The 14822-nt window shown below is 36.8% G+C and overlaps 1 protein-coding gene across 3 annotated transcripts in view; it reads left to right on the forward strand.

Annotated features, from left to right (window-relative positions):
* REC114 (REC114 meiotic recombination protein) overlaps nt 1-14822 on the forward strand; it is an 81229-nt gene that overhangs the window by 16130 nt on the left and 50277 nt on the right. For all 3 annotated transcript variants that reach the window (XM_037502901.2, XM_037502899.1, XM_037502900.1), the window contains exon 2: nt 5791-5880. In XM_037502901.2, coding sequence (XP_037358798.1) covers nt 5791-5880 — 90 coding nt within the window. The remainder of the gene's footprint in view (nt 1-5790; nt 5881-14822) is intronic.

Raw genomic sequence — 14822 nt, forward strand, 5'->3', positions numbered from 1 at the left:
ACAAAACCCTTAAGTACATAATTTGTAATATAGGTGTAATTTACTTTAAGGTAGGTTCAGTTGAAATATTTTTCTGTGTTTTTGTATATTTCTTTTGATTTTTACATGTAATTTCAGATTAGTTTTAGTCTTTCACAATTACATACATATAAAATGAGAAGACTCTGATTTAACCAATGTATAAGCTGTGCCTGAAAAGCTAGCTTGTGATGGGTACACTTTATCTCAGTGTGTGCCACATTTTTGTTGATAGCAAAATGCCACAATAGTTAGAGGTCAGCCTGATGTAAATCTTTTTCCCCCCAGTTATATTGAAATATAATTGACAAACTCATAATAAGGTGTGCAACATAATGATTTGATAGATGTATGTTTTGTGAAATGGTTGCTCAACAAGTTTAGTTAATATCTTCACCTTTTTTTCCCTTGTGATAAAAACTTTTGAGATTTACTCTTAACAACTTCCTGGCGTACTGTGTATTAACATTTATTGTGTTGTACATCGTACCCAAAGAACTTAATTATCTTTTGCTGGAAGTTTGTACTTTTTCACTGCCTTCACCCATTTCCTTTATCTACCACTCCCTGCCTCTGGTAACCACCAATCTGTTTTCTGAGTTTGTGTTTTTTTAGATTCCAAATATAAGAGAGATCATACAGTATTTATCTTTCTCTCTCTGACTTATTTCACATAGTGTAATACCATTAAGATTTATACATGTTATAAATACCAGGATTACATTCTTTGTAATGTATCATAATCCACTGTGTGTTTATGTGTACTTATATATATATATATATCCATAAATTTTCTTCATATTTCTGTAGTCACTTAGGTTATTTCCATGTTTTCAGTCTTCTAAATAATGCTGCAGTGAACATGGGAGTGCAAAACACTCTTCAAAACAGTGGTTTCCTTTCCTTTAGATACATACCCAGAAGTTGATTGCTGGATCATATGGTAGTTTTATTTTTAATACTTTTGAAGAAACTGTACTCTTTCCCGTAGTGGCTGTACCAGTTTACCAACTGTGTTTTAGGATTCCCTTTCTCCACATCGTTGTAGGCACTTACTAACGCTTGTATTTTTGATAATAGCTATTCTGACAGATGATATCTCACTGTGGCTTTGATTCGTATTTCCCTGATAGCTAATGATATTGAGCACCATTTCATGCACCTGCTGGCCATTTAAAAATCATATAAAATGAGACTTTTATGCGAAAAAGTGACTTTTCAGGTCCTTTGTGCACTTTTAAGTTGGGATTGCCTTGGGTAAGATGAGCATTTTGACTATGTTAATTCTTCGAATCCATGAGCCTGGAATATCTTTCCATTTCTTTGTGCCGCCTTCTGTTTCTTTTTACAGTGTTGTAGTTTTCATTGTAGAGACCCTTCATCTTTGTTAAGTTTACTCCCAGGTATGTCATTTATTTCAGTGTGGTTGTGAATGGATCATGTTCTTAATTTCTTCCTCTTCTGGCTCATTGTTTGGATATAGGAGGGCAACTGGTTTTGTATTTTGATTTTTATGACCTGCCACTTTGTAGGATAGGTATTAGTTCATCTCTGAAGGTTTGGTAGAACTCTCTTGTGAAGCCATCTGGTCCTGTATATTGGGGTGGGGGGCAGTTTTGATTACTGTTTCAATATCCTCACTTGGGATCGGTCTGTTCAGGTTTTCTACTTCTTTGTTCAGCCTTTGGTGATTGTACATTTCTAAGAATTTGTCCACCTCATCTAGATTGTTGAACTTGTTTGCATATAAATATTTATTGTAATCTCTAATTCTGAATTTCTCTGTTACAATTTCTCTGCTTTCATTTATGATCCTATTTATTTGAATTTTCTCCATTTTCCTTGTGATCTTTTTTTCTCATAGCAAGAGGTTTGTCAATTTTTAAATTTTTTTTCAGAGAACCAGCTTTTGGTTTCATTGATCTTTTGGGCTGTTTGTTTATTTCTATTTAATTCAGTTCTGTTCTAATTTTTATTATTTCTTTTCTTATGCTGGCTCTTGTTTTATTTGTTCTTTTTCTAGTTCATTGAGGTGAGGAATGAGGTTAATTGTTTGAACTCTTTCTTGTGCACCTGTTTTGCTAAGTCCCTCTTGGTACTTACTGTCTTTGCTGTGTCCCATAATTCTGGAAGGTTGTGTCTTCATTGTCATTTGTCTTGAGGTTTGGTTTTTTTAAAATTTCTTCTTTGAGATGTAGTATCTATACACAATAGAATACTATTCAACAATCAGAAAAGATAAACTCATGCTATTCACAGCAACATGGACGGAGCTTGAAGGGATCATGCTCAGTGAAATAAGCCAGACGGAAAAAGAAAAATATTGAATGAGGAATATAGGGGAACCAAATAAGGGATCAGGAAAAAAAACCAATAATAATAATACAACAAAACTAGCAGGCAACCAGAAATAAGAGACATTCTGCAAGGGAGGAGGAGGAAAAAAGATCAAAACAGGGGAGAGAAGAGCACAAGGGACTATGGTGATGGTTCACAGGTGAACTGGGGGTGGGTACTCTATGGGGAATACACAATGATGTAAAAGATATAAATAAATATAAAACATAGATGAGATAATAACAAATATTCTTCTCATTAACCTAGTAGTGTTTTAAGTAGTGTGTTTAATCTCCATGTCTTAGGGAATTTGTTTTCTTTTTTCTAGTTTTTCTAGTTTGGTATTTTTATGGTCAGAGAAAATGCTCAATATGATTTCAGTCTTCATGAGTTTGTTGAGGCTCATAACCTAATATGTGGTCAGTCCTGGAGAATGTGTTACTGAGAAAAATGTGTATTCTGCTTTTTTGAAGTGCAGTGCCTTATAGATGTCTGTTGGGCCTATATGGTCTAATTCTTTGTTTAAGGATATTGTGTCCCCATTTATTTTCTGTCTTCTTGTTCTGTCCGTTGGTGAGAGTGGGATGTTGAAGTTTTCTACCTCAAATGTGTTTTCTCTGATGTTTTCAGAGTTGATAGCAGTTGCCTAATATATTTTGGTGCTCCTTCGTTTGGTGCATATTTTGTTGATGAGTGTTACATCTTCCTGATGTATTGTTCCCTTTGTCATTACATAGTGTCTGCCCCTGTCTCTCTTGTTACCTTTTTTGGCTGGAAATCTATTTTATCTGATCTAAGTATGACTGTTCCTATCTTCCTTTGGGTTAAATTTGCTTGTGGAAGCAACTATAAACCAGAGATATACTACGGGGGAGAGGAGGGATTAGGGTCAAAATAAGGGGGTGGGAATTGTATGGGGAATATAACCAAGATGAAAATGCATACATTGTGCAAAAATGAAAAATGATGTTAAAAATATATAAATAAAAGAAAAAGAATCTTAAGGTAAAAAAAATAAAAAACGAATAATAAAAGAAAATAAATTTGCTTGTGGAATTGCTTTCCAGCCCTTTGTTTTGAGTCTGTGTATACCTTTGGTGCTCAGGTGCATCTCCTAGAGACAGCAAATAGTTGGATTTTATGTACTGATCCAACCAGAAACTCTCTTTTAATTGGTGAATTTAGGCCATTTACATTTAGAGTTAATGTTGAGATATGAAAGTCTTTTATTGTCATTTTGTCTTTAATTTTCCCTCTACTCCAGCAGTGAGGATTTGGGTATCACCCAGAATCGTTGTCTTCCTTATTTATATTTTCAAGGCATAGGATGGGGAGGTTACCTTAAGGGGAGAAGGAAGAAGGTAGTGAATGGGAAATAACGCTGGGATACTTTTAGTATCTGGTAATGTTCTCTTTCTTCTCTTGGTTGGTGATTATTCATTTTATCATTCATTGAGCTGCACTTTTGTGTTCTAAACACTTTTGGAGGCATATATTATGTTTCTAAAACAAAGCCAAATTGTCATGTTAACATATTGCCTCCCAAAGAATTGGTTGACTAAACTCTAGACTGGAAAGCTGTGGTTCACCCCTGTTTACCCTTGTGGCTTTAAGTAGTCACAAAACATACAAAACATTCCATTTAAACTATAGCAGGGAGAGTGTCACACATATAACTATATTCCTAATAATGGGAAAGAGGCAGAATACAACCATTGAAGGAAATAGTGCAAGACTTAACATACCCCTCTTGAAACCTAGAACATTACTCAATTCTTAAGTTTGAAATTATTTTTTTTCTTTAAAGATTTCTTTAAATTTTAAAGATTTATCTATTTATGCATATAAGAACTGGGGTACAGGCCAGAGGTGCAGTGGTGAAAGGATTCACCAGAGACAGAGTAGGGAACAGAGCAGGCAGATTGACTGAAATACACTGAGGGGAGCAAGGGGCAAAGCAGGAGAGGTCTGCTGCGCCATGTGGGGTTAGCTCCCTGGTTGGGGATCTGACTAGTGCTGCAGTGGCTGTGAACAGCTTCATAGTGCTGCAACTTAACCCCTTGTGCCACCAAGGAGGCCCTTAAATTTGAAATTTAAAATGAATTAGAGAGACTTAATGAAAATCTTGAATTTTAACATCTCATTAAAATTCTGAGCCCCAGATAGGAAACTAAGAATACTATTTCTCATAGAATGCAATAACCATATAAAAATATACAATATTGGGTTAGGTATGTGCTAATTATTACTATTTTTTTAAAGATTTATTTATTTATACAAGCACTGGGTACAGTAAGAAGCGCGGGAGGGTGAGAGAATTCACCAGAGCCAGAGCGGGGAGCAGAGCAGGCAGAAGGACCGAAGTACACTGCTGAGGGGAGCAGCGGGCGGCAGGAGAGGTCTGCGCGCCATGTGGGACCCTCCTCTGGTGCCCAGGGAGCAGCCGGGGATCGAACCGGCACTGCAGAAGCTGCGGGCAGCTTCGCAACCCAGCGCTCAACCGCTGTGCCACCGGGGAGGCCCTGTGCTAATTATTTTGAGATTGTGCATTAAGGTGAATCTGGTTTCATCTTACTTACACAAGAATGTTTATCTTACAGTGTTTGTTAATGATAATAAACCCACCTTTAGAGTCTGGTCCTTAAAACCCAAATCCTACTTGATAATTATCTGTCATGTCCGCCCTAACATTTTGATTTAATTACTTCAACTCTCTACCACAACTACAGGCCAAATCTAACAAGATAAGATAGACATGGAGATAAATCCAAGGTCTTATATTTAGGTTGTGATAAAGATAGCAAAAGTACCATTTACGAACATAAGTTGTAAAGTTTCAGGAGGTCTTACTGCTAATCACATTGAACTCATCAATTGGACTACCCCCTCAAAAGGTAAATGTCATTGTAGGCTGCACTACTGCAACTAACAGGAAATAATTAGACTACACCAAGAGTATGGTCAGTTTTGGGCACCATATTTTAAGAATGTCATTGACAAATTAGAGCTCATCCAATGGAATGTGCCAAGTTTTGAGGAATGCAGAATGGATTATATGGCTGAAGAAATTGGAACTCAGCAACCCTGCAAGGCGTTATCGCCATTTTATAGAGAGCAAATTGAGGCCCAAAGAAATTAATGACTTATTAATATATATAACTAAAATGTGGGTGGTTCAGGCCTCACATGTCTTGATACTTAAGCTGTTATTCTTTTGATTCAAAAACAATGGTTTTAATTACATGTTTTCCAAGCCTGGTTGTTAGTCCCTATGTGAAGAGAAACCTGAAACTATAAGAGAAAGATTACAGATTAAATGAAAAGAAAGAGGACATTTAACATAGGGAAGATCAATGTGAGAAAATAGTTTGTTATCATTATTACAAGTTTATAGCAGTGTGTTGTCTTAGACATATTTCTCTTTCTTTTTTCAAGGTTTTTGACTCCAGTGAAGAATCTGGGTATCTTGTTCTCACTATAGTTATATCAGGCCATTTCTTCATTTCACAAGGACAAACACTACTGGTAAGTTTGATGCATATAGCCTCATATGCAAACGTATTTATCTTTTGTAGCTTTGCATTAATTTTTGTATCCTTAGTCCTCTTCAGTCTCAGTAAAATTCATTAAGCTCAACAAACATTTATGGATATTCTATAACAGTGGGAAATACAAAAAACATTGACTATTGTGTGCACTAAAGAGATTTAGGGTCTTGTTGGAAGTCAGAGTAGATCAAAAGATTGAAGCTAACTAGTATTATAAAGGACTCTTAATTGGGATATTGGGTTGTAGACAGGCTAGATTTACAGAGAAATGTGTGTATGGGGTAGGGGTAGCCTAGTTAGGGTTGGATTCTGGATAGAGTAACCAGCATATGCAGAGAGATAAATTTAAGGAAATAGCTAAAAGGAAAGCTTGAGGCTTGCTATTGTAATTGAGATATCCCTGTATAAAACTCTAGTTTTATAAAGATGCATTTATTCTTTTTTTTTTTTTTAAATAGAGGCATGTTTTATTTGTTTGTTTGTTTGTTTTGTTTATACATGCACTGGGTACAGTCAGAAGCGCGGGAGGGTGAGAGAATTCACCAGAGCCAGAGCAGGGAGCAGAGCAGGCAGAAGGACCAAAGTACACTGCTGAGGGGAGCAGCAGGTGGCAGGAGAGGTCTGCGCGCCATGTGGGACCCTCCTCCGGTGGCCGGGGAGCAGCCGGGGATTGAACCGGCGCCGCAGAGGCCGCGGGCAGCCTCGCAACCCAGCGCTCTACCGCTGCACCACCGGGGAGGCCCAAGATGCATTTGTTCTTAATTTTGAATACACATGCACACTGTGGGAAGTTTTTGGAATGAAGAAATACATAAGCTTGTTGGAATTGGCTTTTAGATACAAAATAAAGAAGACAGTTATTAATTTGTACAATCAAAGCAATTGTATGAGAAAGTGTGATGAAAGTTTATTGTGTTTATCTGTGAATAATATCTACACAGACATAATAAATTTGTTACCAAAATATTCACTTAATATCTATGTGGGCATAATTCTGTCATTGAGCAATTACTTATGCAAGGCATTGTTGTAGGCACTAGGGATATTGCAGTGAATAGCAAAGACAAAAATCACTGTCATCATGGAGTATCATTCTAGTGGGAAAAAACAGCAATAAACGTAAGTCAAACATTAAAAAGACATGAATTTTTGGTGACTACCTCACATGTTCTAATATATGGCAATATCTCTCATATGTACATTATGATAATTTCTCCATTTAAGTGAAAGGTAGCCTTGTCCTTGAAATGTGAGGTGACTTGCAAAGTCATCTTTGTGTTCCTTGTGACTTTTAAAACTGCAGCATGTGTTGTACTGTTTTGCTTTATCTGCCACTGTTAGGACTGTATCCATTGCAAGAGATAAAGTTTCTTCTTCAGCTGCAAATGAAGACTATTCTAAGTGGTAGGCTGAGGAATGCCTGGCACACAGCTAGTTCTCCCTATCAATATTGTGGGTCTTTGCTAATGATGACATTAATGCAGTTTGGCTTCCTTGACATGGAGGGTCACTTCCTGCTTTGTCTCTGCTCTATTGTTTGCATCAGTAGTAAATGTTGTTACAAACTGGTAGAGGTTTCTTTGTATCACACATGGAATGACTTTTGCATTGCGGTTATAAAACCAAGACCCCCACTTCTGAGAAATAAAAGGTTATCTCTGCAATTCTCTGCATGTTGCATATACATATATAACTTAGACATTGGATAATGTTTTCTAAATTTCTCCAAAATCTTTTTAAAAATCACCTTTACTGAAGTATAATTTACATAAAATAAAATTTGCTTGTTTTAAATGTTCAGTTTCATGTCTTTTGATGATGTAATACAACCACCACCACAATCATGAGATAGAACATTTTGATTAACTCCCAACATTTCTTGTGCACCTTTGCAGTCAATCCCCTAGCACAATACTGATCTACTTTCTATTACCATAGTTTTGCCTTTTCTAGACTATCATATAAATGAAGTCATACAATATGTAGTCTTTTGTGTCTGACTTATTCCACTCATCATAATGCTTTTGAGATTCATCAATGGATGTTCATTCTTTTTCATTACTGAGTAGTATTCCATTGTATAAATTAGGATAAACCTAATTTGCTTGTCCATTCAGCTTTTTTTTTTTTTTAAGATTTATTTATTTATTTATACAAGCACTGGGTACAGTCAGAAGCATGGAAGGGTGAGAGAATTCACCAGAGCAGGGAGCAGAACAGGCAGAGGGACGCGGCAGGAGAGGTCTGCACGCCATGTGGGACCCTCGCTGGTGCCCGGGGATCGAACTGGCGCTGCAGAGGCTACGGGAAGCTTCGCAGCCTAGCGCTCAACTGCTGTGCCACCAGGGGAGGCCCCCATTCAGCTTTTGATAGACATTTGGATTGTTTCCATCTCTGGGCTATTATGAATGACTCTAATATAAACATTTATATATGAACCTTTGTAGAAACATTTATTTAATTTGGTAAATCCCCAAGAGATTCTGTAGGATTTTCTACACAGATGATCTGTTGTCTACAAATAGTTTCACATTCTTCCTTTCCAATCTATAAATCTTCCCTGTTCTTTCCCCTACTAGATTACACTAGGACTCCTTTGCAATGTTGAATAGAATTGGTGAGAGTTCACATTTTTGCCCTGTTCTTAACCTTAGGGGGAAAGATTCCATTTTTCCATCAGTAGGTATAATGTTACTGTAGGGATTTTGTAGATACCCATTACGAGATTGAGGGAATTCTATTCTAGTTTTCTGAGAGTTTAAATCATGCATAGGACTTGAATTTTGTTTAATGCTTTTTCTGCAGTTTCTTTTTTTGTTGTTGTTCTGTTAATGCAATTTTTAAGATACTCAGTTCTTACTGAATCAATTTTCATTGTAGAACTATTTGGTTTTTAAATTATGTACAGTATAAGTGTGATAAAAGAATACGTATTTTAAAAAACATTTTATCTCCTAAATTAAAGAACATTTTTTGTCAATCACACAATTTATTCACAGTATTTTCTGGGTTCCACAAGAACAGACACATTGCAATTTTATGTTGGTATTACATTTACATACCATCTCCCCTCATCTTAGTCTGGGTTGTGATATATTTTTAGATTTTTTTCCATAAAAGGTTGGGACAGGCAGGACAGCCATGGAAACTTTTAGCCACTTCCGTTTTTGTATGAGAATCCAATTGTTGGCATAGATTAAATGCTATATTTGTGCTATCATGTTTTTGTGGAAGCTGCATAACATAAAAAAGTTGTTTTTTGGTTGTTTTTTTTAAACTGACTGTGATGGCTTCCTCCCTGTTAATGTGTTTTTGTAGAAATCAAAAATCAACAAAGCTTTGGGCCTTTGTTTGGCCCTCAGCAGCTATTTAATTTTCATTAAACTTACAATTTGCTACCTCTTGTAAGGTCCATGGCAACTTAGTGATTCAGATTAAACTGAATGCTTAATGTCCAGTAATATCATAGGTTTCCATTTGGTGTGTTCATTTGGCACCTGCATTCAAATGAGACATCACTGCCCGAAGGCTCCATGAGGGCCACTATGGCCATTCATTCTTTTGGCACTTCTTTTTTTTTTTTTTTTTTTTTCATTCTTTTGGCACTTCTATCCAAGGTTTGGTGTAACAAGAAGGCAGGACTATCTTGACTCCAACCTCAGTCGATCTTGGATTTGGGCTTAATTTGTTTCCCCTCTGAGTCTTGGCATTTTGAACATACTTTCCTTAGCTATTTTGGGCTTGCACTGACTCGTGCATGCGCTCATTCTCTCTCTCTCAAATATGCTGCTGAAGTGAGCAGTGTGATTTTAAAATTTGTTTTTAATTGTGGTAAAATAATACAATAATTGGCATAGTTCATAGTTCAGTATTATTAAGGATATCCATATAGTTGAGCCACCATCACCACCCTCCATCTTCAGAATTCTTATCTTGCATATTTGAAGCTCTGTACCCACTAAACAATAACTCCCCATTCCTCCCTTCCTAGTGGTTGTTGCCAGAGGCTGGGTCTTTTTCCCTTCTCTCCTTCTTCACTTTTGGGAATGCACATTATCCTTAGGTTCCCTATTCTGGATGAGTCTGATAAACTTTAGACTAATTGAATCTCATAGAGTTTTTATTTTTCCTAAATTTTATTTCTCTTTTCTTCCACTTGGGTGGTTTGTACATTTGTGCCTTCAGTTTCCAAAATTTTCTCTTTGCCGGCTTGTCTTTTTAATAAGCTTTCCATATTTGTCCTCATCTTGTTCAACATCTTTTTGTCTTCTTTTAATATCTTCAGTCTCTTCAATGAAGAACTCTTTTTGTTCCTGGATCTCTTTTCTAAGACCTTGCATCTGTTTGTGTGTTTGATTGCCCTTTTAGTAACCTCACTTAGGTTTTTGTTTTGTCTCGTCATTTTAAAATCTTTGTTAGGTTCTCCAATTCTGTGTCCTTTATATAGGCCTCTGAACTTCTATCCTTTTTCTTAAGCTTTTCTATCTCTGTTCAAATGTTTCTTGTTTCCTAGGTATGTGTGTTACCTCATTTGCTTTTTTCTAGTTGGGGCACTGTGGATTTAGTTTTGTTTCTCTTTTTTTGTGTAACTTGGTGGCAAGTGAGGGAGGAAGGGATGGGTAGAGAGCCCAAACACTCCATCTCAGCCCTGCTGGAAATAAAGGCTGTTTCAGACAGAAAGATCAATTTTGCCTCCTCTCTTCTCCAGAGCAAGCTCCAGTTCACTGCTTCAGGGACCCTAAGTTCCCAGGCCCTGTCTCTTTGTTGCTCCCTTTTGCATCTTGGGGTACCTGCTGCCAGGCACAAACTGCCAGGTAAAGGCTATGAACAGGGATGCAGGTCCATGCAACACAGCAGGTTTCTCAGATCTCCCATCTGAGCGCGGGGGCCGGGGCCCCACCCTCTGTGATGCAGGTATCCAGGCTCTCCATGACCCAACCGGAATTCTCACACAATGTCCACCCCGGTCTTCACTAGCCCCTCATTGAAAAGTCTCACTGCCACACCGTGAGGTTCCCCAAGCCCACTGTCTGTATCAGACCCCCGGCCTATTCCACTGACTGGAATAGTGGTTCTGCAGACCAAAACTCACCTCCCCTGTCCTTATTTTGTCCCGATATTAAACCCCTGACCTCTGTGTAAAATCTCTGTGGGAAAGGCCCTCATCTCTGGTGATATTTTTTTTTTTTTTTTGTGGGACCCTCGCCGGCGGCTGGGGCAGCCTCGCAGCCCAGCGCTCAACCGCTGCACCACCAGGGGAGGCCCCTGGTGATAAATTTTTAAAGATTTCCGTGAGCATTTTTTTGGTTTAGTTTTTAATTTTAGTTGTGCTTAGGGAACAAACCTCCCTATTCCACCATATATTCTTATTTGGTATATTCTTATTTCTTCCAGCTCCCTACTTATTTCTCCCTTACCCTTAGCCAAACCTCAGATAGTGATCTGGAACTTTCATCTCCTGTGTTAAATAATCTGCTTGCCTAAATTTTATAAATGCAATTTAAAATGTACTTCTATTATCAGCCCCCCCCCCCAACACACACACACAAAACAAATTGCCATTTCTAAAGGGTTATATTTTCCTGTTTCATTTTTGGTGCAAAATTATTTCACATACCCTGTACTGTTTTTTGTTGTTTTTTTTTTTTTTCTCCTTTTCCTCCTCATTCTTTTCCTCTTCCTGTTTAGAGACATGTAAGTGGATTCGTTTGCAGTAACTTCACTGCCCTTCTTAGGTACTAACAGATTTTCCTTTTAGATATTGCATAAGTGATCAGGCTAACAAATTTACATTTTTATCAATCCAGAAGCTTGAGAGGAGTGGATTGGGAGGAATTAGTATTTTGCTAGCCATGATGTCACTTGTAGACACTTGTCATCCCCCTTCCTAATATATCTGTTTCTGGTAGAAATTCTTTTGATTACCTAGATTGTTTGGTGACTGGTAACTGCAGTGCACATTCTGATAGTGGTAAAGGCTTCTTATTTGTTCCTGTGGGCTACCCACTCCTTAATTGTTATTCCCCTTGTTAATAGTGTTTTTACCAGTTTTTCTTCCACTTTCCCTCCAAGTCACAGCATTCCTTTCTCAGGAAAACAAATCACTTGTTGCTCTTGACATTTTTCTCCCATTCAGATTTATCTTACCATGTCATGCAGGATTCTAACAGTTTTGTCATGTGAATGATATCCATTTCTATTATTGATGTATTTCTCTTATTTTAGATTTGGTTTGGCATTTTAATGAAAGTGTGGTTAAATGTCTCTATTCAAGATATTATACCTGAAAGCCTGAAACATTTTTCTGATTTTTTTCCACCAAAACATTTTAAATATTCGTCCAAAATATACCTTTCTTACTGTTAGGATAGCAAGCAATTAAAATTTTACAATTTTCTCTTTTTGGTTTTTCATGACATCTCAGATGAAGTTATGTTTTAACATTGGGTGATCTATTGGTCATCTAGAATATCCAAATTTAAATCAAGAACATTTATGTAGATAAGAGTAATTCACTTAGCATAATGGATCAGACCAAGGCAGTCTAATTGGGTAGCTAAAATGGTGATCTTTGAACTAAGCCTGAGCTACTTTGTTACACTCACTTTCCACCAAACACTTAGGATAAATCTATATCTAACTTTACTGATATGGTAATAGCTATGATAGGGAATTTAAGGTCTTATCTAGACAGCCTGACTTTTAAAACTATAATTATACTTTTGTTCTCTTGCACTTCATTGTGGCCTTTCTATGTATTTCTTATCCTTTCTTTCGGGACTAATCTTTGACAATTTTAAAAAAGAGTTTCTACTATGTATTTATTATAAAAATCTTAAGTGTATGAAGCCACCAACATTGACCAGTTTATGTCTTACTTTTTATCTTTTCTGAAAGTGTATTAACTACTCAGAGTAATTTTGACACTAAAACCCAAGTGCTATCCCCCCCCTCCTTTTTTTCATTTACTACCACCTCAGAGTCAAACATATTTGCCAGATTTTGTAGACTGTCTTTATTTTTAGACCTCCCACTAAGTCTACTAGATTTGTAGTTCGGAAGAAGTGCATCTTTGAGGCTAAATTCTGGTTGATTCTTAGTGCATGTGTTGAAAGTTTGCATCAGTGTGTGTAGCTCACCAGTTACCCATGATCAGTGTCATAATCAGTACAAAAATTGTAAATACCATAGTTTATAGACATTTTACAGTGCAAATCTGCAGAAAAAAGAAGTTTCCTTGCTTCACTTATTTTTGACTGGAACAAAATAATTCGTGGTTTTATTTATGTCCCTGCTTAGCCTCTTATCAAATTAGATGGCATAATGTTTAGTCAGAGTATTCAGCCAGACTTCCAGATTCCTTCTTAAGAGGTTATGGAATTTAGGGTCTTTTTCTGAACATGATTCTTGTTAAAATTTTCCCCTCACAGTGTTCAAATCTATTCTAGTTTCAGTTGGGTTAGCTTTCCAGAGATTCTTTTAAGATAGAAAGTCCTTTATTATTATTATTGGAGGAAGGTCATTTTTTTTTATCACTAATCATTAATGACAGGAAAATATTAGTACTAAAACTTTCTTTTAAAAACTTTAATTTATTTATTTATTTTTAACATTTATTTATTATTTAAGATTTATTTATTCATGCATACAAGAACAGGGTTACAGGCCAGAGGTATGGGGGTGAGAGGATTCACCAGAGACAGAGTGGGGAACAGAACAGGCAGATCGACGGAAATATACTGCTGAGGGGAGCAGTGGGCGAGTCAGGAGAGAGCTGCTGTGCCGTGTGGGTTGCTTCCTGACCCAGGATTGAACTTGTGCTGCAGTGGCTATGGATAGCTTCATAGGTTCCGTCTTCATGCCTTGCGCTCCACTAGGGAGGCCCTAAAGTAATTTAATACTTGTGAATGACTGGTTATTCAGTGGAGCTCATTGAGGAGATAAAATTTATATACTCGAAACAAAGAAAATGCAGTTTCAAATGATGTGGCTTAGATTATCAGCATTGGGCATCATACTCTTTTAAAGACAAGTTATTTGGAAATAATTTTTAGACCTATAAAAAAGTTTTAAAACCAGCACAAGCAATTTCTGTATACCCTTTGTCCAGATTACCCAAATGCTAATATTTAGCATAGAACAGTGATCAAAACCAGGAAGTTAACATTGACATAATACTACTAATTAATTATAGACCTTATTTTTTCTTCACCAGTTGTCTCAATATCCTTTTGCAGGCCCTAGGATACCACAGTGCATTTAGACTCACATCATGAGTCTGCCAATCTGGGGCAGTTCCTCAGTCTTGTCAATGTCTTATCTTTTATCAGCTTGATACATTTTAAGAGTACTGACCAATTATCTTGTAGACTGTCTCTGAAGGACAGATGTTCAGCTATTTTTAGCTGGTCACTTTAGGAGGCACCTAATGTTGATATGTCTCACTTCTGCTGATATTAACCTTGATCACATGATTAACAAATGACCACACGATAAACAGAACCATCAGGTTTCTCCATTGTAAAGCTACTGTTTCACCATTTGTAATAATTATCTTGTGAGGAGATACTCTGAAGTATGCAAATTTCTTATTTCTCATACTCTTGCCTACTAATTTTAGCATCCACGTTTGATATTTTGAGATATAATTGTCATGTAATATTATGTGTTAGGTGCACAGCATAATGATTTGATATTTGTATATATTGCAAAACGATCATCACAATAGCTTCAGTTAACATCATTAACATACATAGTTAAAACAGTTTTTTTCTTGTGATGAGATCTACTCCTAGCAACTTTCAGATATGTATCACAGGATTACTGTTGTCAGGTTGTACCTTACAACATCATGACTTATTTTATAACTGGTTTGTACCTTTTGATCCCTTTTGCCTACTGAGCCTGCACCTCACCTCT

This window comes from Talpa occidentalis, unplaced genomic scaffold, assembly GCF_014898055.3.
Source record: "Talpa occidentalis isolate TD23 unplaced genomic scaffold, MPIMG_talOcc4v2.1 talOcc4.11, whole genome shotgun sequence".
NCBI lineage: Eukaryota > Metazoa > Chordata > Mammalia > Eulipotyphla > Talpidae > Talpa > Talpa occidentalis.